This window comes from Chiroxiphia lanceolata, chromosome 26 (genome assembly GCF_009829145.1).
Source record: "Chiroxiphia lanceolata isolate bChiLan1 chromosome 26, bChiLan1.pri, whole genome shotgun sequence".
NCBI classification, from domain to species: Eukaryota; Metazoa; Chordata; class Aves; order Passeriformes; family Pipridae; genus Chiroxiphia; species Chiroxiphia lanceolata.
The window spans coordinates 3,770,727-3,798,665 of NC_045662.1; the positions used below are offsets into that span (position 1 = coordinate 3,770,727).

Genomic DNA, 27,939 nt, shown 5'->3' on the forward strand with positions numbered 1-27,939 from the left:
TTCACTCAGGATGTCCCCAAGGCTTGATAAGTGCAGAGACACTGCAGCCCGGGCAGGGTCACTCTGGTCTCACTGTACAAACCAGCCCTGCCCACCCCCTGGTTGTGACCATGGGGGTAACAAGGATCCTAGGCAGGAGCAGTGAAGGTCCCAGATGCCCCCAGCAGCTTTTGAGGCTCTGCCCAGTGTCAGTCAGGGATGAGGGGCTGCCCAGGAACCCCCTCAGTGAATGCAGAGAAAGCAGAAAACAGACCAAGCACTTGTTGTGCAGTTCATTTAATTTATACAGTGACTGTCAGCAACTGTCAAGCATTTCATCCAGACAGCAGGACACACCAGGACTCGTGTCAGTGCTCTACCTGCAGCTCTGCTTTGATTTCACCCTTCAGTCTGCAAATATGTCTGTAAACACACCCCAGTGAGCACCCAGGGGCTGCCCAGGTGCAGCATGAAGGTCCCTGTGCCCTGCACACGTTGCAGCATGCAGTGCACACATACCTTTCTCACCTAATTTTAGGCAGCTCAGTACCTTGAGGCATATCCTCCTCACTTCCAGGTTAATGATTCTCGTTTTTGTTCTAATCTGTTCATATACAAATATTCAGCTCCACTGTGAGAATTAAACACGATGGTTGCACACAGCACTAACACCCCACTGCTGCTACAGCTACATCGAGTTGAGGAGGGCAAGGAATTACTGACAGCTCAGGCAGGAGAGAAAGCAACAAGTACTGCAGGGACACACCACCGAGACCTCCCCGGGCCACTGCTCCCCCTTAAAGTGCTCCTCAGACCGGGAGTGCACAGGACAGTTTAAGCCACTGGTCCCTCCACCTGTGCTAGAGCTGCCTCCACCAATGCCAAGTCCATACAGGCACTACCCAATGTGCCTCGAGGGCTTTGCAACCTCGGGCTTTAAACCAGAAACCCCAGAAGTTCCACTGCCAGTGGCAGTACCTGTGGTGAGAGATGACAGTCAACACCACAGCTCATCCCTCCCCATCCAGCCCCAGGCCACAGCCAGGCCTGAGCTCCCTCCCCACCACAGCCTCCAGCAACATGAGGGGGAGCAGCCCTCGCTCTTCTGGAGCTGAGGTTCTTAGGTCTTTTCTCCATATACTGGTTTGCCCCCTCAGCACAGCTACATTTCTCTTCTGCCCTGATCAGCTGCCAGGGAATGCACGACACAGGGAGCACACAACTGCACACCAAACAGACACATCATGCACTTGGTATTTTCAGGAGTAAACATAAGGAACAAAAAAGTTTCTGTGATCCAGTGTCACCCGTTACCCCAGAACATCAAAGCTCATGGCTTTGGGATGCCATGGTAACGCTCAAGAGTGCTGCAATAAGTTACTGTCACTATGGGGGGTTACACACAACTCAGACACACAGGGAGGGGAGGGTCAGTCACACATGGTGTTGGGGGGGTCAGTCATACACACACACACACGGTGTTTAACACTGCTGGAGTGTGTGGGGGGGCTCAGTCATCAAACCTCCCCTCACGGATGGTGTCAAAGGAGAAAGGGAGAAACTTGAACCCAGTACCAGTGTAGAACTTGTTCTGGAACTCGATCCTGCAAGAGAGGGAAGAGCAATCGCTCATTAAAAAGGCAGCTCTCAATAAAAGCAGTTAGCAAGAACTGTTAAAAGTATGATTACTGGCTATAAAAAAATAAAGCTTTAAAGAGAAAAAGAGGTGTTATAACATAATGTACCTTTTGGGATGAACCTCCCATCTGTGTGTGATGTTTCTGTGTGGGGCAGAGAACTGTCCACGGACTTAAATCCCACTCCCAGGGGCAACAAAAGGGCAAGAGAACCAGGAAGCCCACCCTGACTGTGGTGTCCCAGGAAGCACAGGGAGCACACAGCATTTTCTACACCAGCTCGTTGCTAAAGTTCCCTTTCCTGTGTGAGCACAAGCCTCGGCCGCGTGACGCTGAGCTCAGACTCCCCCACCAGCCACTGCTGTTTATTCCCTGTGGCACATTTGGTTCATCCCCCCCACAGGCACTCGTGCTGGGATGTGCCTTCTGGCTCCAGCCCAGCGTTAGCAAAGCCCCATTTGCTGCTGCTGCCCCTAATGAACTCGGGTAAAAAAAAAAAGAATTATTCTAGAGAACTGCCCAATGGTCAGCGACAGCCAAATAGGGTCAGGGAAACTAATCCCCTGATTCCCAGCAAAAACAAGCCTGGGCTTCACAGACACTTTACATTGCATGATCCACTGGAAAACAAAGTCTCTGCAGGCAGTAAGCAAGAGCAAACTGGAGAGCATTTAACACAGCAGGGGAGAAGGATTTTTATGCAGCAAAAAAAAAATCAAACTTGAATTATTTTTCCCCATGGCAAACTCCAGAGCTGCTGGCTTTAGCTAGCAGAAAGTGACTTCCCCATAGAGGTCAGGAGAGAAATGCTCAGAAAAAAACCAGCTTTATCTTGTATCTGCTGCTGCCTTGCAGGCCAAGGGATCCCCAGGATGAGCAGGATTTTCCGTGTGGGAGGAAGGGCTCCTCGCCAACCTGCTCCAGTTTTTCAGGAACCCTGATAATCTCCATAAATATCCTGTGACTAAATAACTGTTCTGTAAGCAAAGGGAAATGAGAGGCAGAGGGTTGGGTATCTGAGTCACCCAAACCCACTGTAACTGAAATTTTAACCCTGATGATTCACAGTTCCAGCTGGCCCTGACATCCAAACACTCCCTTTGGACACTGTTACAACTGGAGACCCGATGATGGAGAAGAGGCTGCTCTTAGGTTAGAGAACCAGTGAGAAAAGCGTATTTAACCAAATAATCGCAGCATAAACAGTCACTTGGGTTTTCTGCAGTTGTCTCCAGGAATGTCCAGAACCCAGTATGAGGTACTACTGTTCCCAGGCTCTGCCTGTCACATGTCCCAGTCTATTGCTAAACTCTCTGTGTGTCTCCCATTGGTGCCCAAGGTCTGCAGAGGATTTAGAGACAGTGAGCACTGTCAGCAAACAGATCAGGAGCTCTCTGGCAGCAGTGCTACAGCAAACCCACTCTGCAGCTTTTTGCATTAATCATTAGTGTCAGTGTTTGCTGGACTGCAATCCACTTCTGTGGATTTTCCAACTGCACAGAGTCAGGGTACCCACACTGGAAAACCAGGCAGCTCCAGTCCTATGAGCAGGAGCAGCTGCAGAGGCAGCTGTAGAACAGGAACCCCGACTGTCACTTGGTACAACTGCAAATTCCCACTTGGTGTTTGTGTTCCTAAAGGCAGGTGCCAGAGCCTGGGATCAGGTGTTACCCAGGCACACTTTGAGAGGGGTGACCTCCAGCACACCCGACAGTCAGAACCCACTGAGGTGTCTGTGCAGAGACTGTTGCAATTACTCCTTCCTGAAAAGGCACTGTGGGAGATTCCATCGTGCCTGACAGGAGGCTGCACTGCCCCTTGGAGCAGCAGATCCTGCAGCCACGCTGCAGGCAAGCACTGGCTTGTGACTTTTACAAAGGAAAATCAAATCCTGGCAGGTGAGTGGAGAGCTGGACTCTACCACTCCCACTCACTGGACTGAGAGCAGGATGCAGCTCCAGCATGCCCACACCTCTAGGGAAGCAGCACTCAGAATACAGTTTTAAACTTCTCCTTTTGGGCACAGTCTGTGTTGGCTCACATTAGAAGAGCTGACTAGCTTAAAAGGGGGGAAGTTGCTTTAATCTGAACGTTCACGTCAAACTGCATCACTGAAAAGCAAATGGAAAGGTAAACTACTTCAGGAGAGTTACAGTAAAAGGAGCTGACAGCACGACAGCTCAGACCGGTACCGAGCTGCAGCGGAGCCCCGATGCACACCCAGCACTCTGGGTGCTGCCTCCACCCCAGAATGCCCTGAAAAACCCAGCCTGCTCGAAGAATGCACACTCAAAAAGCACAGAGTAAACCTCCCTCATTTGGGACTGCCAGGCACAGCACATGGAACAACCTGGCACTCCCTCACCAGTAAAACACATGCTCAATTCCTCCTCCTTTCCAGGACGGCTGAGCCACCCACACCTCGAATTCCTGATAGGTGACTCTTCTCCCACAGCCAGAAAATCCCATCTGCTCTTCCCAGGACAGCTGTATTTGACCCTCACCCCCCTTTCCTCCTCCTAAAAAGGGAACACCTGCCATTGGAACACCCTGTTTTTGCTTCAAGAGCAAAAAGGAATGTGAACAGTGTGTTCTTTGGAACAACTGAAGGTGCCTCCCTGTGATAAGCACCACAGCAAACACAAAATCATTTCAGCAGATCACTTGCAGTCTGAAATAGAGCCTTAAACTTGGTGTTTGGGCTCTGAGCCTGAACAGACTTTTCTCTCAGAGCATGTACATGATAGGTTTGCAAGTCTGAAAAACACATTTAGGGAAAACAGGACTTTGAGAAGCACTGCAGTTCTGCAGCCAGGCCGTGCCCTGCACTGGGCTGCAGGGCTGGAGTGATTTGTGTGCCCACTGCTGCTGCACCTGGGTTTCCCTGTTTGCCATTTCACTGACTTATGTCTTCTCTTGACACATTTACAGATGATTTTTTAATGTCCCTTTAGAAACAGCCTGGCAATGGGAGCAGCCACCTCCTGCCTGAACCACGAGCTCCAGCTCACACCTGTTCCAGGTATCTGTGAACCGTATCCATAGGTGCAGATTGTGGTTATTAACACAAGACAGGTACCTCCCCAAAAACATACTTTCTGCTCCGAGCCCATCCCTGTGGGTGCCAAAGGAGCCAAGGAGCCTGCCCAGAGCACCTGCTCAGAGCTGTTCCCCAGCTGCTGCTCAGAAACAGCCGTGCAGCTCCACAGCCCAGAGAGGCCAGACCCTGGAAATCCTCTAATCCGCAAGGAATTGCAGAGCAAACCCATCACATCTGGAGTTACAGCACTGCTGCTCTCTGCTCCCCTTGGACTGCTCTCAGTGCCTGGCAGGGTCGGCAGGGCTCCTGCTGTCCTGCTGCAATGGCCACGCGGTGACAGCAGGGAGAGGGTGAGGGCCCTCCGTCCAGCCAGAGAGGAGCTCTCGAGTGACTGCTAGGGAGGGTTCAGGCTGGATGCCAGGAAAAACAGAGGCACCATCCAGCAGCCATTTCCAGCAGTACCCCCCCTGCTCCCTCGGCACAAGATGGCTTCACCCCGGGGTGAGCTCAGCTCACTCGGCTACAGAGACACAGGTGGGCCAGGCCCCCCCAGCTGCCAATGGAGAGGGCAAAAGGCCAAAGTTTTCCTTCCACACAAGCAGGGGAAAAGTCCAAAAAGGCTGATTTTCTTTCCCTTTTTTTTTTTTTAAAGGCATTGCACCTTTTGCACTTACAGAACTACTTTCAGAGAGTGCTCCCAACCTTTTCTTCCCATTTAAGCAAGACAGAATATTCCTCGTGATCTGCATGGGACTTCCCTTTGCACTTCTGACCCCCCAGGAAATCAGCAGCCTGAGGAGGTGGCAGATGCCTGAACCCCACAGAGGCACAGACTCTCCTACGCTTCAGGCTGAGCAAACCCCACTCCCAGTTGCTCCTTTGATCCCACCAGTCCACTAACCAGGCAATCTGAAGTGGAACAATAAGTGGTCTTAAACATGGATTAGAGAAAGCTCTTGAACACTTTCCACACTTGGGAGCAGAGGAATTCCTTCTGCTTTGCTGGCTGCATACACAGGAGCTCAGTGATCATGGGAAAAGAGCTGCAAAAACATCTGCAAAAAGCAAGATCAGCAAAAACTCGCTGCCATCCCACAGCACCCCGAGGGCAGAGGGCAAAGCCACTCCTGTCCAAGGCAAGGTCTTATGATGATGAATAAGAGTATGAGAAGGAAATTGCAATCAGTGAAGTGCACATGAAAGACAATAAACCCAGGAACCAGGGAAAAGAACAAAAGACAGAACGAGAAAGTCCTGCCCAAAGCCACAGGTACACTCATCTGCCCAGATCTGCCCAGAGCCTCCCTACTCCCCAGTCCCAAAGCTTTGGTCTTAAAGCCTTAGCCTTTTAGGGCTTATTTTTAAGCAGAGCTCAGTTACTCTCCACAATTTCTATGCAACAATCAAGAGACAGGTGCTGCTCTACCAACAGGATTGAAATCTGACCCTTTTAAAGACTTTCTGCCTTCTAGAATATGGCCTTTCTGCACAGTCCAGGTGACATCTATTTTCTTGCTATGAAGAGCTCCCCAAGTTTCTGGATGTCCCAGTAACTCACCAGTGCAAACGCAGAGCGTGGAGGAAGGCTGAGAGCCCCTCCATGACCAGCAGAATGGCCACTGTCAGGGTGGCAAAAGCAGCAAAGATGAAGAAGAGGCCGAGGCCTCCCCCCAGGCTCCTCACGTTGAGGCCAATGTGGATCACCATGGTCCAGAGCACCTCCGAGAGCTCTGCCAGGAGAAAGGGGAGGAGAGGGCTTGTGTCAGTGGGAACTAAAGTCAACCAAAAACTAAAGTCAACCAAACTTCCACTACAATGAGATGGGAAACTGAAGAGGGGCCAGAGCTTTTGCAGCTGAATGTGTCAGAACATTGCCTCCAGCTGTCACACAGGGCAGGGCAGAGTGCTTGCTCAGCAGCTCTTTGCTTATTCCGTGTCTTCAGCTCCCTCCCTCCCATTCAGCAGAGCTGTGGGAGCAGACCCTGTGTGCAGCTCACTGCTCCCAGCTCACACACACACAGCTCTGTCCCGTGCCAGCTGAGCCCCGAGAGGCCCCCTGTGTCCCTGCCTCCCCCTGTGTGGGGGGAGCAGGCACAGGGACCCACAGCTCAGCCCCAGGAGGGACACTCACGTGCGTGGGCCAAGCTGAGGGCCCAGAGCCGCAGGTAGGACGCGGTGTTGGAGATGCAGCCCAGGCAGTACTCGATGGTGTGGATGGCCTGGTACACCACGGTGTCCCCAAAGTCAAACTGCAAAGGGAACACAGGGTGAGGGGAGCTGGGAGCCCGGCACGGGCCAGCCAGGCAGGGACACGGGCAGGGGACCTGCTGCTATCGCCAGGGACACCATGTGTGACGCTGCACACTGACACTGTCTGCTCCTGGCTCAGCACATCAGTTTTATAAATGCAAAAATGGATCTTGTCTCGCCAGGTTTTGCGGAATGACAAACGCTGTGACTTGAATATTGTTTTCACATTCTAGCATGTGAAAGTCAGATATTCCAAATCCATCCCCGGGCTCAGCCAGGAAAAGACTGTTCAGCAGAAGATGGCGTTGGTGTGCATTCCCCAGTACCTCAGAGGTGCCTCTACAGGAAGGAGACAGTGCTCCAAGCTGTACAGTGTGTGCCTTTGCTAAAGGAGCAACAGGAGCATTTTGCAAGATACGAACTCGCCCTTTTTGAAAGCAAAAATAATGCATGAAGCTATCCTGAAAAAGTCACATCTGTGCACCATTCACTGGCAAAGTCTCTGTGTCTTGGTAATTTTCTGCAATAATAAAAGAAGAACTTACAAGGAAGTCTGCCATGTAGTGCAGTTTCTTATTCTGCAGTTTGGGAAAGCATTCCCTGCATTTTGGATTTAATCTATGCTCCAGAAACTGCTCAGATTTAAGTGAACACGATGTTTTAAATACATCCAGTGACTAATGCTCTAGGCATGAACACAAAGCTATTTATATTCTTATTTCTCCTCCAGTATATCCAAGGCAATAAATATTTCAAACAATTCAGTTAAATTAGCTGTCAAAAGCCTAATTCTTTCTGCACAGAACGTGAGCTGTGAAGTTCTTCAGCTCCAGCTCCTGAACACACGAGCCGGGCGGCAGCTCCAGGAATGTGGGAAATGTGAAATGTTTAAACAATTCACAGCCCAAGTGCAACTGCCTGAGAGAGTGACCACTGTGCCAGGAGTGGGAGCACTGGGATTGCTGTGGCACAGTCCTTGTGGGTTTACCCATTTTCCCCAGGTTCAGGGAGATATCAGGTACACCAGCACGCTGCCCCATGCCCCCCATTCCACATGGGCCTGTGCACAGCAGAGCTCTGAGCAAACCACTGTCAGCACAATTTCCAGCAGCAGTGCCCTGGTCAAGCTGCTCTGATTTCCATGGCATTTGCAATTTTTGTAATAAAATTGTTTATCTGATAGTGCTGAAACCTACACTCAATCCTGCATGAGTACTGCTAAACCCGTTTTTAAAATAATTGCTACAAGTGCTTATGGAAGAGCAGTTTCTCATAATGGAGCTTCTCTTTTACACAAAGCCTCTGCCCAGTTCAGCTGTTGAACTACATGAAACTGGACTGGTTGTGCTGTATTTGCTCACTTGAGTCAACCAGTGCCATCCTTAACCTGGCAGAGAGTTTGGGGAAAAAAGCTCTTTAAACAGTTTACTGCAGCACAGAATTACCAAAGACACAACATAAGGCAACTGAGACTTCTCCAGAGGCTCAAAAAGTGAAAATTTTTCAGTTTCAGACCTCCAGCTGAGCAGCTTCCCAGGTAACTGGGAATGACCTGCAGACAGGGGATCAGACAGACAAGCTGTACAGATAAAGTAATTAAAAGTCTGTTAATGTATGCATGTATGAATTAAAAACGGCCTGTAACATGTAAACAGGAAGATCTTTTTGAAAACAAGATGCTGTGACATAACATGTTCAATTCAGCACGTTTTACACCAATGGGAAATGGCCCAGGTACACATGAAGGCAAAGCTGCTGTGCTCTTACCACCTCGTCCTCTGTAGGCTTGAAAACATAAATTTACATTTAGTTCAGTGTCTCGATCACATTAATCATGAACACATTCAGCAATTCCCTCCTAAACACGCCACGGAAAGCAGTAACACATCCCATGCACTACAGAGGCAGGATCTGCTGCAGTCGTTCAGAGGCATCAGAAAACTCCCCAACTACGTGAGATGACTGCTTTTCTCCTCTCCCAGAGGAAAGGGAAGGAATTAATATTACCCCCAGCAGTCAAAATGAATATATAAACAAGATTTCAGTGCTTCAGAAATAAAGTCCCTGGATTTCCAAGGGCATGGGAGAAGCAGGTAACATGTACCACCTGGGAGTGCTGTGCACCCCTGAGATGGTGGCTCCTTGTCATGGGGACAAACAGAGCCACATCTCCCATGATATGCAAATTATGCTGCTTTTTCTGGAGTCCCAGGAGTGACTAAGAGACAGTCAGTGAGAAAACTGCTATGAAAACACTTCACTGGGAATGTTGCTGTTTAAACAGCCTGGAAAGGAGTAACTTCAGTCCCAGCGAGCTCATCCTGCTGCCGAGTGCAGTGCCCTGAGAGCGAGGATGCTCAGGTGCTTACCTCTTCCCCCTCCTCAGAATGGGTAGATAACTGGTCATGTTGAATGATCTCAGCATCCTCCTCCGTTGGGCCATTGCCCACCCGGATCCCACCAAAGTTGTGCGTGCCCTGACACATGCAGAAAAGAAAGAGCAAAGTGTTGTTTGGGTTTTAGTGCAAAACTGCAGGTTTCTCATGACTTCATGTGCAGCAGCAGCTCACAGAGGAAAACAAAATATTAAATATTAAGGCCCAGGTTAAGGCAGGTATTTCCCAGCTCGGATGGGAAAGGTGCTGATTCCTGCTGGGGCTGGGGAAAAAAAAAAAAAAGTCTGTCTGAATGAATCTTTGGCACATTTCTACAGTGTTACTGCGACCCTGAGGAAAATAAAGGCAAATCTCTCAGAGATCATTTGCTGGCTCTGACAGCCCATGTCCTCCCCAGCATGGCTGGCCAAGCACTGACACCACTGCTGGGTCCTGGAGCAGGTCACAGAGCAGAACACGCTGACACAAACACACACACACTCGCTCCCACCAGCCCCAGGCACACCAACATCACACGGGAAACCAGACCTTCCCTGCTTGGAAACTACCTTGTGCAAGCAGCTTTTTTTACAGACATTTGTTCTGACATTCAGCATCTGACCCTCAGCTGCACCTCCAGAACTCAAAGGGAAAAGAACAACCCACAGACTGAGCTGAAACGTTGAAACCAGGAGGAGTTCCCACCTGACCCCTGTGAGTCTGACCCCCAGAGAGGGGAAAACTCCAACACCACAAATAGAAACAAACCCTGTGTCCAGCTTCAGCACTGTCCTGGGTCACCTGTGACATGGGATGTGACCAAGCTGACCCACCACGCCCAGACTGCAGAAGCTCAGGGATGCCCATGCAGACCAAGGAGGCTGAAGGTCCTGTGACCTGACACTTGCACAGACCTGCAGAACAGCTGCTCAGAGTTCTTTTACCTCATTTGTTCTTATAAGCCTGCTTTCATTTTAGGCTGAACTATAAATTTGTCCAAAATGCCAGACGTGAATTACAGATTTTGTCAGGTTTCTAAAAACAAATTAGGTAGGTGTTTATACTGTGAATAGAAATAAATTAAAAGAAACCCCCACATTTACAACTAAGACAATGCTTTTATTAGGATTTTCAGCATCTCTGAAACACCAGAAGTCACTGATGACTCATGTCAATATTCTATTTATGTACTTCTAGCCTGTGTGAATTTGCACTTCTGCAGCTTTTCCCTCACACCTGACTCGTATCCACTCCCTGTAAACCATCCAACCTAAACACAGCTCCAACAACTCCAGTTATTTACTCGATCCTTCTAAGCACACCTCACGCAAGACCTCCCCTTGCAGTTTCCTGATGGAGATGCACTTCATACGCTGGATGGATCATGCACAAAAGATCCATTTTCATGCCTGACATTTCCGTGAGGAAACTAAAATGTCACGAGAGAAACAGCTAAACCGTCCCTTCCGGCACCTCTGGCACGTGGAGAGCCTGATGTGCTTCACACAGTCAGTGAGATTCACACTTTCTAGTCAGCCAGGCAGCATTCACAACTAAAACCAAGCTGAAACAGGCAGCACTGGGGACCAAGTTCTGGGGGCTGCCACAATCCTCACCAGAAAGCTCCGGCAGGAAAGGGCCGTCTCTAGGCTTAGACAGATAAGTCGAAACAACTGCCACTGAGAGGCTTGTTTGTACACAACCATTTCATAACAGTTTCAGGTCAAAGTGTGTACAAGGCAGAGGTGTCACAAATCCAGTGATTACTGACAGGGAGTTGCTGGAGGCCATCACAGCACTGTGTGTTTGGGAACATGTAATGCAAACAGAAATGCTGCACTGAGAAGAATCCTAATCTATCTTAAACAAATATGCAAGAAAAGGAAAAAAAGGGGAACTTAACCTGGGGGGATGCGGTAGCAGGAATTCCCGTGCTGCTCTGCATGTTGGATTCAAGCAGCACTCCTGCAAGGAAGTGTTTCTGTGCACACACAACTATCATCCTCCAGCCTGGGTGTTCATCCAGAATGTATCAATTTGGCTGAACTTTGCTCTTTCCAAGAGAAAGTGTTTTTCACCCTAAAGGTGCACTTGTCATTCCCTTACGATACTCAGATACATTCCATGCTCCCTTGATAACCAGACAGAAAGCCAACTCCCATCTGTAATGCATCAGGCGAGTTTGAAGAGCACTCACTGTTGCAGCCGCTGCTGCCTCGAGCGCCTGCGCGTTCGTGCTGCCCTGGGCCTCCTCGGGCTGCCCTTCCTGGGGGTGGATGGAAGAAGAGAGAGGGAGGAGGAAGAAAACAAAAAGAGAAAGGGAGACGAATGGAGGGGACATGGGAGGATGAAAGATGGTCAGAGAAGGGAGAGGGAGTGTCCGTAACTGAACTGATCTTTGACTCGCTGCACATCCTCACAGCTCGGCACGACATGCAGGGAGAACTCACACGAGCGCCACACTCCTGCACCTCACACACAGGTACTTCACAGTGCAGCTGGAAACCTACAGAGCACGCCAGCAGACCACCTCTCACGTGACTGTGGAAGTTTGTTTTTCCTTTTAATTGTTATTTTTTTACCATCCAAACTGCTTTAACAAAGATAGCTGAGAAGTCTGCGAACCAAGCCCATCTCTGTTTCTCATCAATGGGAAACTGCCAGCCTAGCCCAGGCACAGAAGGGCATCCAGCAGCCAATGAGATTGTTCCTAAACCAGCTGCTGAAGCCCAAGCCAGAGACACTGTTCTGATCACTACCAACATAGAGGGGTTTTAAAAGCAGGTTTGATGCTGGATCCAGATCTGGGAAGCAGGCAGGCAACACTCTGTCTCCACTAACACCTACCTCCCTGTATGCCCAGGAATATGCAAAAACACTTTAAAAGTCTCAATGCAGTGTGAACCCATGTATCCAAGCTCGAGATGGAAAACACAGCTTTTCAACCAAAATTAGTTTTCATGTGGAAAATATAAGGGGGAGTCACCCACCAAGTGTTTTCTCCTTAAATACTGCTGGCGAAGGACCAGGGGTTTGGCTACCAGCATCCACGGCACACACAGCAATGCCACGACCACGAGGAAGCACTGGAGCCCCTTCTGCAAAAGAAGCAAGTCTCAGGTGATTCAATGGCAGCCACTGCTCAAACACACACAGAGCCCAGCAAGCACAGCTGAATTCCCAGCATGTGGACGTTGCACTACGTCTCTCTTCTGGGAACAGCAAGACGAGCTGTACTTAATGCCTGCAGCTGCCCCCACTGACTGAATACAGCATTCAATGCTGAGACTGGGTTAGATTAGGGAAAAATCCAAAAGATCCTGCAGTGAATGAGAATCTGACAGATGTCTGATAGTGCTAGAAGGAAACGGTGTTTGTGTCTGAGCTAAGCTGAGGCACTACATTGCAGAGACTGGGCAATACTCCTAATTGCATTCCACTATTAATCAGGATCCAAATGTTCTGGAGCCACAGCTGACATGCTCAGACTGATCTAAATTCCTGGTATAGGGATTATTCCTTCCTTCTTCAACTTCACATATTATCAGCCTTCAGAAACCCTCTGTCACAGAGGAAAAATGTTTCACACTTCATTTCACAGTTATCAGGAGGTCAATGAAATGCTCCAATATCACAAAGCATCTCTGATCCTGTTTTAGCAAGAGCACGCACCTGCCCACTATAAAGCATCTTATTACTGGTATCCTCATAGGAGAACAGAAACATGTTGATAAAGTGTATTAAGAGGCTCGGTGCTTCCTTCGATGTGTGAGCATCATAGGCTGTCCACTTGTAAAAGATGAGAATAACAAGGTATCCAAAGAGGGAGGACATGAAAATCATTTCTGGGATAAATCCAAGGTATATGTTCAGTGGCTTCTTAAAATAGCTACAGGGAAAAAAAAAAAAGAGAGAGTTTAATATTACATTTTGTTAGAACTGGGGCAAAAGCTTTTAGTGAGAGCACGAAGAGTGTCTTTGGAACGACAATGCAGGGACTCAGCAGCTCAACAACAGCTGGGCCAGAGCACAGGAACTGCCTCACACACACACAGTTCCACACACAGCCAGAAACAACTGCACTGCACCTTCCACCAGGAGGTGAGGGCTGACAGGCTCCAGCATCTTAAACCAACACACACATGACACCCAAAGACGTTCCCCTCACCACGAGAAAAACAGAGCAAAGCACTTACATGTGGTTGAGGAGACTCAATGCGACACCAAAGAGCATCTGGAAAATGCCAAGAATCACAGACATCTTCATCTTAAAGGAATTGAGGAAGGCCAGCTTATTGCTGGCAATATTCCAGATCTGTGAAAAACAACATCCAGTCAGGCAAACACTGGGGAAAGGAAAACAGGAGAAGAAAAATGCTCCCTTTAAGCTAAACAGTATGAATCAGCCAGGAAATGTCAGGCTGAAAGAGCAGGTTTTTAAAGCTGTGTTTGTCCCACAGATATCTTTTGGGGAAATGAGCAGACAAGGTTTTCTGCTGGCAAAAGTCTCACGGTGACTGAGCCCACCATTGAGCAGGAATCAAACCTGTTTTGATGGTAGCTCAAAGCTGCAGGAAAGAGGTGGCTGTAGAGGAAGGATGAGCTCTTACCGGGTCAATGCCAAAGGGGTAGGGCCCACCAAACACTCCCTGGATAGCAGGATCCAGCTGCAGCAGGGGGGTGGTCTCCAGCAAGGCATCTCTGTTTGGGAATAACATTACACAAACATTAACACAAGCAATGCCATCCTCTTTGTGTAAAAACTAACAACACTCTTCCATTGTGAGAGCAAGGACTAGCTCAAATTGAGAGAACTTTAAGGTTCCTATGTGGTCCTAGAGATTTTCCCAAATGAATAAAAAACCTGTTTCTCCACCTTTTACTCAGTATCACTAAGAAGACAGGTGCAGGGGACAGGAATCTTGCAATGTCTATGAGGAGGAAGGTGAGAAACTGCATCTTTACAAATTTGCTGGGGAAAAAAAAAAACCCTGTTTTGAAACTTGATAGATATCATCCCATTTACACCCTTCTTCCAATTCTACATGAGACCGAGTTCAGAAGTTTTTGTTTTCCTGAAGTGGGAGGACCATGGGGAAGGACAAGTCACCTGCTTCTCACTGTCTGTCTTTATGTAGTTTCCAAGGGTTTACTCACGACCAGTTGCCTTTAGTGAACATTGGCCGGACGCTCCACGAGGAACCGAACATGTTGAGGGACTTGGAGAAGCAGTCGTTGTAGATGAGGCCTGTGTATGTGGAGAACAGCCCCATCAGCAGGATGATGTACCGCCCACTGAACACCATGTTGAACATCTAGTGTAAAAACACAAAAGGAACAAAGAAGGTCCATGAGAACAGAGAAGGTCCCTCCTAAAGACAAACCAGGGAACTCAGTCTGTTGTAGGACAAACATCAGCTGTATGGACTGAGAGCCCAAAGTCTCTATTTCCCCTTGGCAGGGATTAAAGGGAGCAAGAGTGAGCACAGCAGCACAGAATCTGATAACCAGGATAAGCAGGTGGTGTGGCTGTCCACAGGGAACCTGGGATTAGCTGGAGAGGATAAACTGCACTGCACAGCCTGATGCAACCCCCAGCTGGCAGCGTGAGTTTGCAGCCAGGCAGCACAGACCCTGTCAGCCTCCTCCATGCTCTGCCAGTGTATCTCAACTCTGGCTCAGCTCATGTCAGCCCTGAGCAAGCAAAACCCACCTTGAGCAGCAAATAGGAACAATCTGGGAGATAGGATATATACATAGAGAAATTGGGAGTTTTGCAGTGACTGAACACCATTATGATCCAACTAAATTTGGGGTGATTTGTTTACACCAGCTTATCTACTACACTTGATAATTTCCTGCAGACAACAGAAAGGAATAATTTCCTATAAATATCTGAAAGAAAAAACAAGGAATTCAATACTATTATGAAACTACACTACTCAAGTCCGTGCTCCTCAGGCTTCCCAGCCTGTTCATGTGTTTCACAAATTCCAAAGGAGGAATAATGCACATTGTCAACTCCAGGGGAAATGGATGGGAGTAAATCAAGCAGCAACTCTTTGTTTGAAATGCAAATCTCAGCATGATCTGCCACTTCACCTCATTGTCACTCTTCTGGGAGAGAATCCGGCTTTCCCTCAGCACCATCCAGACAGCAATTAGAGTCATCAGGATTCCGTGGCCAAAATCCCCGAACATCACAGCAAACAGGAATGGGAAGGTGATGATGGTATAGGGTGCTGTAAGGGAAGAGAGATGACAGTCCCAGGGCACCGTGTGTGAGTCAGCCCAGATTCACCATGGTACAATTCAGGCAATTTAGCAATAAAATTCCACAGCTTCCCCTCTGCTTCTGAAAGCTGTTGAGTATTAGAAATTTCCACACAGGTCAGACAATACAGAGAAACACTATTACTAAAAAATTGAGCTGGATGTCTTGGACTGCTCCAAGTCTGAATTTACCTGGATTTATTTCCCGATATGTCCCAATGCCGTAAGCATCAACAATGTTTTGAAAGCCAGAAGTAAACTTATTTGTTTTGTTGTAGGTGGGTGGGGTCTGGTTAGTTTGCATCCTGTTTAAAATAGATGGGACGGTGGATCCGCTGTGCTCCTGTTTGAAAGAAAGCAAAGGGAAGATCAGTAAACCCACCCCTGGAGCACTGGAAGACAGTCTGACACGGCTCTCCCGCTGGCATTTGGAAAACTGCAAGCTTGCACGCTTGCAGTGTGCTTGCACAATGAGACACTGGAGCAGCTGAGGAAGGCTGCCAGGATTCCACTGCTCTCCACTTTGTGTGGCAGGAGGAGAAGCACTTGGAGTAAGGGTGAACATTCTCTGCGTAGGACAGACAAGAAAACTCGTGAAAGAGTTCGCTTGTTTTTTTAAAACAGCAAGTGAAAGGACTTCAAGACACCCAAGTCTCTTGTCTATCTGAGCAGAGGGTGAGCTTGCCAACATCCTGGAGAGCTCCTGTATCCAGACATCAAGCACAGCCACGATAACTAAATGTACCAAAGGACTCACACACTGGAAAGTCCTCACCAGTCCAGCATTCTCCTGAACTTAAACCTTTACACAACATATTTGTTACAACATTTATGTATAAATCATGATTCCTGCATGTTAAATAACCTGTCCTCTGGGAGGGCTGATTCCAACAGCCCAAGGGGATGGTTTTCAGAGGCTCACAGTTTGGAAAAACCAATGAATCCATGCAATGCTGCCACAGCTGACAGGCACAGCAGCTACTCACAGTGCCCCTCCTGAGAGCAAACTGGATGGAATCGAGGTCAGCAACAGGACACCAGACTTCAGCAATCAAGCACTTCTGTGTCACGTCGATGTTGCACAGGTTCAGGGTGTGGTAAATCGCCTTCATCTTCCGCACTTTGATGAACCAGACACGGATGTTTTTAGCAGCTGCCTGCAAAACCCTCTGGCGATGATCCTCTGTTTGGTTCAGCACCTTTCAGAGATGCAGGAAAAAGGTGAGGCCAGGTGCACAAACTAGACAAGCCTTACCCACAGAGGATGAACCACGAGCCCGCTCCTCTACCCCACACACAGGCTGCCCCATGCCTGAAGTCCATGCTGTAATCCCCATGTTAATTAGTTCTGCTAAAGGGCCTAAACACTTTTTCCAGGGATGCTTTCTGATTACTTTCCTCCTCCAGCCCCAAGGTCAGTGGTTGTTTCAAACAATGAACTATGCCAAGGTCACAGGGAAAAATTACACCTCCACCCAGGTTAAAAGAGCAGAGAAGAGCTCTGCAAGTGAGGGGTTTGCTGCTTTGTGAAAACACACAAACTACCCTGAAAAACTTGTTTACTGAAGGGAAAAGGAGAAAGTGCTTCCTACTGAGGCTGTTTTCCAACTGGAACATATCGAACTCAGGCCAAGTCAGATTTCCAGAGTGGAAAGTCTTAGACTGCAGGGAAAGTGAGGACACAGAGCACATGCAGCTTTGAATCCTCCCAGTTACATTGATTCTGAGTTCTTGTCTACTTTCAAATTGCTGAACAGCCACGCTACACAACTCCCACCTTGAGACAGTTTCTGTATCAAATAAGCAGGCCAAATTCAAATCTTTTTCCTTTCAATTTCTAACATAGTCTTAATTTTTGCCTCAAATCCCTTAAATCCTTCTGCATTATTACATACTGCCTTTCTTCCTTGAAGCAAGCACCAGGTATTTCAGAACTGGCACCCAGGAGATCTGGGTGCTGATTACTTTTTACCAACACTCAGGCTGCTGCACAAGAGATTAGCTGTAAAGTAGAAGCTCTTCAGGACAGCACAACGTGAAAATATGAAGACAGGCAGAAAAAAGAAGAGCTAAGTTAATGTTAGCATTGTTATCTCAGCTTGGAAAAACGTTTAAATGTTTTCAAAGTACTTGCAGATGAAACAGACAATTACACAACATGCTCTCAGAGCCTTAGCACACAGGATCTCCTCACACACACATGTTCCTCTTTGCTCCCTGGTATGGAGTTCCCTGTACTTACTTGTATAGCATGAACTGCTCAGCCCTCCAGGAAGATCAAACCACCCCCTTCCAAACCCTGACACAGAAACAACTGAGCAGTCTCCAAACATCTCTCTTGCACTGCTGAGCTGCTGCTCTCAAGCTACCTGGAGCTGAAAACAAGGTCGTCTAATAGGGCCAAAATTCCTCCTGTTTTAATAGGATCCAGAGAAGTTTTCAACTGTATCACTAAATAAAAGAAGAAAGAAAGGGCATTGATCCCAGTTATTTTACCATCTGAAGATCATCAATTCTGGTGTTGACACCAGAAGCCATTTCCTTCCGCTCCTGGGGTGTTTCTGGGCATGGGTAGAGAGAGGCCCGAAACCTGGAAGACAGGGAAGCACTTCAGTGACAGAGATGGAAAGAAGATCAATTGGTCAGGGCTGAGCCTGAGCTCAGACATAAAGCCAGAAGCACCTTAAGAGAAGTTTCTGATCAGCAGAGACTGCCAAGCAGAGCTCCAGGCTCTAAATCACTGGAGTGCATAAGTTTGCTTTAGGTCAAAACAGAAGCTGTGCTAAAGAAAACAGAAGTGAGAGAGAATCCTCTGTTCCCTGTGCTCCCAGTGTCTCAGGGCACTGTCACGAGGCTGGCCAGCCAGTGCAGGGGAATGCTGTCTAGCAGCAGCTGCTGCAAGAAGCACTCACTGTTGTCTCCCATGTGAGAACATCCCACTGATATCCCACCAGGTCTGTCCCAGAGTTCAATACTCCCTTTGTTTTGGCATTCCCGAGCACAGCAGTTGTATACTTTGAGCATTACAGGCTGTGGAATGGCAAGTTTGACTATAAAATGTGTTTCAGCTACTTATGGCACATTTCATTTGCTGTCAAAATATGTGCTCCTGCAGCCACTGTGAAATAAGGAGTTGAGAAATATTAAGTCATGTCAATGTTAAAATAATTGAGAGTTGCCCAGTTGTCAGACTTTCATACCCTTCACAGATCTTCTTGACTCTGTTCTTCAGCTGGTCACCTTGGAAGAAGATGATAAACACAGACTTGTGCACATAATCCCCCTAGAACAGAGGAAAGAATTGTAGAAATTAGCATGATAGCTAATTGCCAGAGCTCTCCTTTTCCTTCCACTGAGTCTGTACATCAGAGCTCAGATGTGCACAGTGGGTCAAGAATGTACCTGAGTAACACTGAAACAGTCACAAGGAGAGTGATTTTCTCACCCTCAGTACAGAATACCTGCATTGTATCTGTGTTTACTGAAGCAAAATGTCCCAGATAATCCATTATCGATTCTATGCAATACAATAAAAGGGAAAACCTGGGAAGATCTCCAAAAATAATGGAGATGCAATGAAATATTTATCAGTACTTAGTGCAGTCAGCTCATCTACAGAATCAAGCCAAAAGCTACAGAGTGAATGAAGATAAGATGAAGGGGAGTTTAACCACTCCCTTCCCAGGGAGGCCGGCAGCACATTCCTTGCACAGCTGTGTCCGTGGGGGCAGCCAGGGCCCCTTTCCTGCATTTGTTGACAAGTTATTGTTCTACCTTACTTAGGAAATTTTAACATAATGTTTCAGGAATAATTACATTAGGTGTAACCTCAATTTAAGGAAGTTCTGCACAATAAGAACAAAGTCTCTCCGAGCAGACAGATGATTCCACAGGTCAGCTACCAGTGGTTGGAGGGACAAGGGAACACATCAGCCTTTTGTGAGAAAGAGAGGTGTTACTGAACTTCACCTCCTGGGTCTGTGTTCCAGGGCAGCCCCCATGCAGACCCCACACAACCTTTATTGGGTAAGAGCAAGGGTTCCCCAAGTCTGGGAAGTGCCCACTGGTTTGAGTGGAGAGGACACTGGATGTAAACCTGGCCCAATCACAATGTTTATCTTTCTATCTTTATTAAATTTATATATATAAATTTTATAATTATATAATGTATAATTTTATATCATTTACTAAATTATTTCCATTTTTACTAAAGCCAACAGTTCTCAGGTGGATGTTTAAATTATCGAGCAGCAAATTAGGAAAAAAGGAAAAGTCCAAGTTCAGAGTAAATGAGCTGCCTGTGTCCCAAAGAGCCTCTTCCAAGGAGGATCACCAGTCATACAGAACTGTGTACATACAGGAGCTGCACTTGTAGTTTGGGCTAGAGAAGTCACTAGGGCCTGCTGCAGTCCATGTTTTGAGTTGCTTTCCCCTTTTCAACAGCACTGCCCATCCAGCCTGCTATTTTTGTTTCACTAAAAAGGGAAAACATTTGTCGCTGAAGCTCAGAGGCTGCAGTAGGTGCCGGGAAGGGACGTGACCCAAACGTTCGCTGCAGGGAGCTCAGAGGGACACAGGTTTCCATCTACAGACCCACAGCTGTTACACATCTGAGGCTTCTGCTGCTGCACCCGACAGTCCCTGTTACCGTGACGGGATCCTCCAGCGGGTTCTCGATCTCGGCCTGGCGCAGGAACACGTTCCCGCGGCACACGCGCCACAACATGCGCTCGAACGTGGGGATGCGCTCGCGGTTGATCACGCCAGCCACGAACCTGCCAGGGGACAGCACAGACGTGAGGGCTGCACCCAAACCACCCCAGAGCCTCACACACACCACACCGTGGCAACGGGGGGGGGGTCAGCATCGCATTTGAGAGCTACAAAAAGCTTGTTTTAACATTAGTTCTTTAAGCGAAACGGAAGGTCCTCTAAAAATACGGAGGTAACACACACCAAACCAACTGCACGGGCTTGGTTTTTAACACAATGAAATAATTTTTTTTTATAAATAAACCACTGCTTATAGAAGAAACAAATGCATTTAGATATACAGTTTCTAGGCTCCATTTCCCAGGGGTTCTGGTACATTGGCTGCAAGGGTCAGAGCAGCCACGGCTGCCAGTGATTGTGCCCTGGGCTCATGCTTCAGACCTCACCAGCCCAAACACCCACATCCAGATAAAGAATTACATACACACAAGGAAGCCTGGAAGCAGCTGATAAAGAGGATATAGAACTATGCACTTATTTCAGAGCATTATGTGCTCGTGGTAGTTACAACTTCCAACAAAGCTGTGAGAGTTCAGAAGGTCTCAAAAACAACCAGACAGATTTACATGGAACAAACTGGGATAATTCACTGGTGCAGAGAAACATGTGAAGCACAATCATGAACTGGGAAGTTAATGTAGGCAGGACAAGAGCAGAGAGCAACAGCCGGTTTTAGATCAGTTTTCATCTGCTTGGGGTGGAAAGTTCCACAGCTGTGATCAAATCATTGCTGATTCCACAGGCTCATAATCCCTATTCCAACAACCCCAGTGCCAGGTCATAGCCCAAATTGCCATTACCCAAGTCGGAGTGGGGCACCTCTTCCCATCTCACTCGGCTCCAGCAGTGAAGAGGATTCTTCCAACAGGTCTGGATCCGCCATCTGCTGATGATGCAATTCAGCCTGAATTCACAAATCAATTAATATCTAATGAAACCAGTTAGTGGCATGCAGGGAATGAGGAGCCAGGAGACAGTTGGGGGAGACAAAGAAAGAAAAGAAGGAAGAAAAGAGAGAACAAACATAAGACCGCAAAAAGAGGAACGAGGTGACAGAAAAGACAGCAAGAATTACACATGGAAGGAGAAAAACAAGAGGAAAAGTGAAATGGCTCAGCAGGGCTTCCATACAAGAAAGGTTTGAGGATTGTTGCAACAAAGGGGTTGGGGGATATATAAGTCTGAAGAAAGGCAGAATTAAAAAAAAATTTCAAGTCTTAAGTACAAGTGATGTTCCCAAGAACCATTTTTAATGGCACAAACCAGAGAAACACACTTGACTTTCCTATTTCCCCAGATATTAAATTAATTTCTCCTTATTTCACCGTATGTCTCACAACCAGACACACCAGATGGGTTGCTTAGGGCAGGCTGGTGATGTGGCTCTTGGACAGCCAGGCATTAAAACAGGACAGTTTTACACTGTCCCTCATTGCAACTCATTTGCATGCTAAAATTCTTTAGGAATACAGCTTGTAAGTGTCAGCAATTCAGGTCAAGGATGCTCAAATCACATCACTCTTAATGCACCGTCCTCACACTTGTTCAACCCTGCCTCACACTTAGTTTTACCTCTGCAGCTTATATAATGAAATGCCAAAAATTACAGTTCCTGAGCACGACCAGAGGGCCCAAGTCTACCCTCTGTGGTACACAGGAGGTCTTCCCCATAGAGCCATCGAGGGAAGTTGCTGAAACACAGTGGAAGACCCAAGGCCACGCCAGATGCACACACACAGTGCAGCCTTGCAAAAGTGCAGTGACTCAGCCCCAGCTTCTCTATTTGGGTCACAGTTGCGTCACAGCTTTAGTGAAAACGTCTCCAACACTTTACTTGTTTGGTAAATAAAAGTGTTTGCCATATACAAGAGTTTTTGCAAGGCTGACACCCGATGCAGCTCAATTGCCTGTACAAACACTAGCTGCAGCCTACCCACGTCACACAAGGGAGGGAGCCCTTCATTCAGCTTGGAAAGGCAACACGAGGAACTCCTGGTCCTTTCAACTTTAAGGCAACTTGTTGCAACATCAGAAACTGAATGAAAATTTTGCTTCATAGAGGACACAACCAAAATAAGAAAGTTTGGTACCCCAAAAAGAAACACACAGACCAAACATCCTGGTGATTGTTTGACATTTCAATTTCAGGACACTGAAGAACACTAAGTTACAATTTTAAGAGGCTTGTATTGTATTTACAGTCATCAAGACACTGCCTGATAATTTTTTGTGAAGTGTACCATGTTTTAGCAGATGAAACATGAAAAAGGAAGGACAGTACACATGACAACTTTGGGTCCACCCCACCTGAGAGAATTTGTTATAAATTTTTAACATTACCTTGGTCCCTTTGGGCTATGTGTCCTTTATTCAGGACAAGTCCTGCTTAGATGGGATGGAATTACAAAACAAACCAGTTTAGAATAAATGTAGGTTAGACCAGCTTTACTAAAATATTGAGACTTATGTGCAAATGGAGGAACTATCCAGCTCCAATGCAGGAAAACAGGGTTCTGGGAAATTTACTTTGAATATGAGTTTTTGCCAGCACCAAATAAAATGTCAGAGTTATTGTGGAGTGTTTTTACTACATCAGGTCATTCAGGATTGGAACTCCCCTACACTTCCATGCCAGTAATCAAGAAGCAGAGCTTTCCCTATTGAACATTTTTAAATTGCTTATTGTTTCCCTGATCAGTACCCAGATCAGCACCCTGAATCTCAAAAGTGGTTCATTTTCCCCATTTCTTGATTCCAGTCCTGCCCTGTAACAGCTCTGGATGCCCAACACAACCCAATACAATTCAAGCCCCTTCCAGGTCACAAAGAGAACAAAAATCAGTGTTCACAAGAACTTAAAAGGAGTCATGTCACCATCTAACAATTAACCCAGAGCCAGACAGAAGTGACAGATGCAAAGCAGATAGAGAAAAGCAGATGGCAGAGGAGTTAGAGGGAGGAGGAGGGGACTGCATGCCATTAACCGTTACTTTTCCAGTCTTCTTTTACGCTCACACTCAAGGAAAAGCTCTCAGAGAAATCTCTCCAGCTCATACTGTTCTTCATAAGCAAAGACAAGAAGACTGAGAAAAGGAGCATAATCATCAACATGGTGTGTTGGAACAAGAAATGGCTTCTTGGGCTGGAATGGTCACAGGAAGAACAGGGGAACATTTTGCCACCCACCCTCCCCCCGTGCTCGAACTTCGGAGAGGGAACACCAAGCATGAAGGAATTTGGAGAGCCAGCCATTTCTTGTGCAACTCATTACTATGAATAACACAGTCTTAATTACCACTCATTGAAGTCTTCAAGTGTTGAAGGTGCTGAGCAATGGCAGTCTGGGGAAAGGGAGCATTGGCCACTCTGGGATGGTGAGCAGAAGCACCAGGCACATGCCCTGGGCTGCTCAGGGCTCTCACTTGCCTGTTTGCTGAGCACAGTGTGAACCGAGACAGGTTTAAACTGTCCACACTTATGTTCTACTGAACATCACCCATGAGCTGTTCAGCTTGCTTTTACATAGAGCAGCACATGTTATTTGGTATATTTTATTACTAGAGAAAACCTTATCAAAGAGGAGCAGAACATATCTAAGCTCTCTGTGGCTGGTTCATGTAAGGCTGCCATGAGCTCCCTTCCGTGGGTGACCTGACATGGACTGTTTAGAAAATTGATATTTATCTTTAAACTTAGTATGATCAAACTGCACTTGAAGAAAAGCAGTGGGCAGCTCTCACCAGAGAGGACAGTAAGTAACAAGGCCAGGCTGGATGGGGCTTGGAGCAACCTGGTCTAGTGGAAGGTGTCCCTGCCCATGGCAGAGGGTGGAAGGGGAGGAGCTCTAAGGTCCCTCCCAAACTAGTTTGGGATTCATTCTTGATATAAAAGTGCTCAGCACCAGCTGTACCTGATTTTACTTAATACTCAGAACAGGCACCTTAACACAGCAAAGTAATAGATTATCAGGATAATACAAGAGTCCCTTGGACAAACAGGAAGTGAACATTCAACACTCGAAGACGACGGTTTTTTTGTACTGAAATCAACTCCACGACCCACCAACCCTCACACCAGCAGCAGTATCTGTGTCAGCAGTGACTATGACTGGTGGTGGCACAGGACCAACATTGGTGCCTGAATAGGCAGCATCTTGTGCCAAAACACCAAAAAACAAACTGTTAGATCAATGGCCTGAAGTGTGCAGGAGCCCAGCTCCGCTCAACGACAGCCCTCGTAAACACCAGGAGCCACTTCTGTCAAGAACTCTTTGATCAAATCCTGGAATCAGAGGAAACAGGACAACTACTCGGCAAAAATATGTCCTGAAAAACACACAGGAGCCCTCTGGGAAGACTGCCTAGACAAGGAAGGGTTGTGTCTTCTCCCAAGCAGGATTTATGTCAGTGCCATGAATGACATCAGAGAAGATCCTCTCAGATCCAGTGAAAGCTGCCAGTTCCTGGCCCAGCTGATAATTAACAAAATGTCAAAGACTTTATATGGCAGCTTTGCTCCAGAACTGACCTCTGAAACCTTCAGGGTTTGATCAAAGGCTCAATCAATTAATTCATCTGTTACTTCAGAGGACTTTATATTATGACCCTGATTAGTCTTCACATAACAGTTCAAAGGCTGAAGACAAATTCAGCTTGATTGTAACTCCTCTGCATGTGCACCAAAGAGACTCCAACCCACTTGGGACAGTATGCACAGTAGCACCACATTTTGGGGCTGTTGATGTGCTTTAAAAAAATGTTCATGTCTTAACTATTTTACACAATTTTTAAACAAACCATTGCTTAACTAGAACAAACCCAAACCAGCATTGTAGGAGGTAAATCATGGGTAGCTGTGTGTTCTGCATGAAAAATGGAAAACAATTTGAGAAGCTTTCTTAAACAAAGCATAAAATGATGCTGCTACCCAAAACAGCAACTGAAATATATCTGAGAATAAAAATGGTAATTTCTAGGAGAAGAACCAGTTCCCCAAGTGTTAACCCCCCCCCGGTATTCTGACCTCATCAAAAAACTGCTGAGTTTTACGCAGTATAAATTTTAATTCTGTCAGCTCCAAGAAGTTTTTCTTCAGAGCCTCCTGGTTGGTGTTGATTTCTTTAAGCTCGTTTTCAATTTTCTCAAAGTTTGCCTGCAAGACGTGAAAAAGAGAAGGAAAAGGGACTTAAAGCAATTTGATAAATAAGTGCTGTTCAGTCTAGCAACACACGGAAGCAGATGAGATACTTCACATCCCCACCTAATTTCTATGGAATTACAGGTGTGTCTCCACAGTGCTGTGGCACAGATCCAGATTTGCCACATTCTTTTCAGGCAACTGCAGACTTCTCACCCTCAGCCCAGTCCTTTATGGACTGGATTGATGCAGTTTCTTCAAATCATTAAAACCCTCATAAACTTTATGACCCACCACCATAAATCATGTAGTTCCAGCAGGTTTTGGCTCATTTCGACAGTGAAATTCTTATTAAGTGCTTTCACTTCTGCTTGGATAAATACAGAAGCAGCACAGTGTTGTGAGTCACACCCAGCCCGTGCGAGGTGGCAGAGCCACATCCAGGGCCAGCTGGGGACTGAGCCAATGCCCCTCTGCTGCTGAGCTCTGCAGGCATCGACCCACAAGGACAATTTTCCCTGTTTCCATCCTGAGTGAAACACTAGTTGAGTCTTAACACATCATTACCTCCAGGTCAATCATGTCACGTGGAAAAGGCACCTCTGGGTTTTCACCAGTGTCCATGATAGGAATATTAGCTTTTTTAATCTCCTTCTCCACAAACCCTGGGGAGACAGCATTGACAGTGTTAACCACAGACAGTCCAGTGTCACCCCAACCTGTACCTGGCCCCATCAGCAGCTGAGAGTCCTTTCACCTCCTATTCCAAGACTATCTGACTTGGTCAGAGTTACCTTTCCAAGAGGTGAATCCCATGCCCTCACCCCTCTCTGCTCTGTTCCTAACGCTGCTCTGCAGCTTCTGCGTGCCTTGACTGGCTTATCAGCAAAAACTGCAGACTCAGAGCCCCATCAGCCCCGGGAGAACGTACGGAGCTTGCGGTCCATCTCCTCACACCTCCGGACCTCATTGACGAATTTTCGGTGGAACACGTTCACATCGGGGTTCAGCTGCGGGGAGAGATGCGGGGTCAGCGTCCCCCCCGCCGCCCGGGGGGGTTCGGCGCTGCGGAGACGGGGGCGGGGGCGGGTGGAGCTCCCGATCCCGCGGGGCTCCCGGGGGGTCCCGATCCCCCCCCGTCCGCCCGGGTCCGCGGGGACACTCACGTCGCGGAACTGGACTTTGCCCAGCTCGCCCAGCTCGCTGACACAGCAGTACGCGGCCTCGGACTGCAGGAACAGCTGGGCCAGGGTCATCTCCTCGCTGCGGAACAGCTCCCCCATGGCGGCACCGCTCCCGCCGCGGCCTCTGCGGACAACGGCCGTGAAAACCGGTTCGGGGGCAGCGACCGGGGCCTCCCCGCCGACCCGTCACGGCCCGGCGGTCCCCAAACCGTCCCGTCCCGTCCCGTTCCCCGTTCCCGTTCCCCGTTCCCGTTCCCCGTTCCCGGTACCCGCCGCCGCCGCCGCTCCCGCTGCCCCGCGCCGGGACCGCCCGTGACGTCACCGCCTGCGCGCCGCGGCGTCACGCGCACGTCTCCTGGCGACGACGCGCGGGGGGAACCCGCCCCGGAAGTGACGAAGGAAGAGGCGGGAGGGGGCGGGTTCGGGCCACAAGAGCGATTACGTCAGTATCTTATTATGTGACGTCATATGTGATATAGTGGCGTCGCGTGTATCTCGATGACGCCACGGGGAGCGCGCATAAGGCTGTGACCTGGCCTCTCCTCTCTCCCTCCGTGAGGCCCCGGGAGAGGCCCCCGGCAGGGACAGCGAGGGCAAGGAGCAGCCCCAGGGCCCTCCGGGGTACACGGGGAGCAGCTGGGGCTGCTCTGCTGGAACAGATTGACCCCAAGCAGAGGCTCCAGAGCTCAGGCTGCAGATTCCCACCCATTGGCTGCTCCTGGCATGTCCCTGTGGCTGAAGTGGGGTTAATCCAAACATAAGAAATGACTGCCAGTGTCCCAGCCTGGGGTGATCACTGTGGGCACGGGGGGCACTGTGAGGGGCACTTCTCGCTGAGCCCCAGGGACAGAGGTAAATCCTTGCCCTGTCACTTTATCTAGTTCTATCCAGACTGACCTATTCAGGCAGATTTTTAATTATTCCCAAATGAAGACCCAAAGGCATAGAGATGTGCTGGAATCACATGTGGATGGCAGGCCCAGGAGGAGCTCTGCTCCAGGGGCATCCTGTCCTGTACCTGAAACCCCATGCAGGTGCCTGTGGAAGCCCACCCTGGAGCACACCCAGGGACAAACAGCCGCTGGCTGCCAGCACTGAGGGTGTTCTCATGGAGCTGACTCATAAGCAGCAAACACTGGAAATAAATGCTCTGGAAAAAGGTCCCTTCAGGAAAGAACAGGGCATAAAAAGTAGCCTATTTTCCCTAGGTGGCATAATGGCTATTGTGGGGGCACAGGACACAATTCCCTGATTCCAGAGCCGCCAGGCCCAGGCCAGTGGAGAGGGTGAGC

The 27,939-nt window shown here is 48.1% G+C and overlaps 1 protein-coding gene across 9 annotated transcripts; it reads right to left on the bottom strand.

Moving 5' to 3' along the window:
- Window positions 1–260: 260 nt before the first annotated feature.
- ATP6V0A1 (ATPase H+ transporting V0 subunit a1) lies at window positions 261–26,992 on the bottom strand. 9 transcript variants are annotated; one of them, XM_032711372.1, is made up of 22 exons: window positions 26,921–26,961; window positions 26,630–26,772; window positions 26,395–26,473; window positions 26,031–26,128; window positions 25,350–25,478; window positions 21,128–21,231; window positions 20,203–20,329; window positions 18,755–18,837; window positions 18,051–18,144; window positions 16,541–16,753; window positions 15,747–15,897; window positions 15,384–15,523; window positions 14,439–14,596; window positions 13,892–13,982; window positions 13,478–13,596; window positions 12,954–13,170; window positions 12,272–12,379; window positions 9,276–9,383; window positions 8,674–8,691; window positions 6,788–6,905; window positions 6,215–6,386; window positions 261–1,583 (listed from the first exon to the last, which is right to left on the bottom strand). In XM_032711372.1, the coding sequence occupies exons 2-22, from the start codon at window positions 26,744–26,746 to the stop codon at window positions 1,490–1,492; spliced, it is 2,538 nt and encodes an 845-aa protein (XP_032567263.1). In that variant the 5' UTR covers window positions 26,747–26,772; window positions 26,921–26,961; the 3' UTR covers window positions 261–1,489. The 9 variants fall into 9 exon arrangements, with proteins under 9 accessions (XP_032567263.1, XP_032567270.1, XP_032567271.1 ...); XM_032711379.1 differs by lacking the exon at window positions 9,276–9,383 and adding an exon at window positions 11,479–11,547; XM_032711380.1 differs by lacking the exon at window positions 26,921–26,961 and adding an exon at window positions 11,479–11,547 and having other exon boundaries at window positions 26,630–26,861.
- Between the last annotated feature and the right edge of the window lie 947 nt (window positions 26,993–27,939).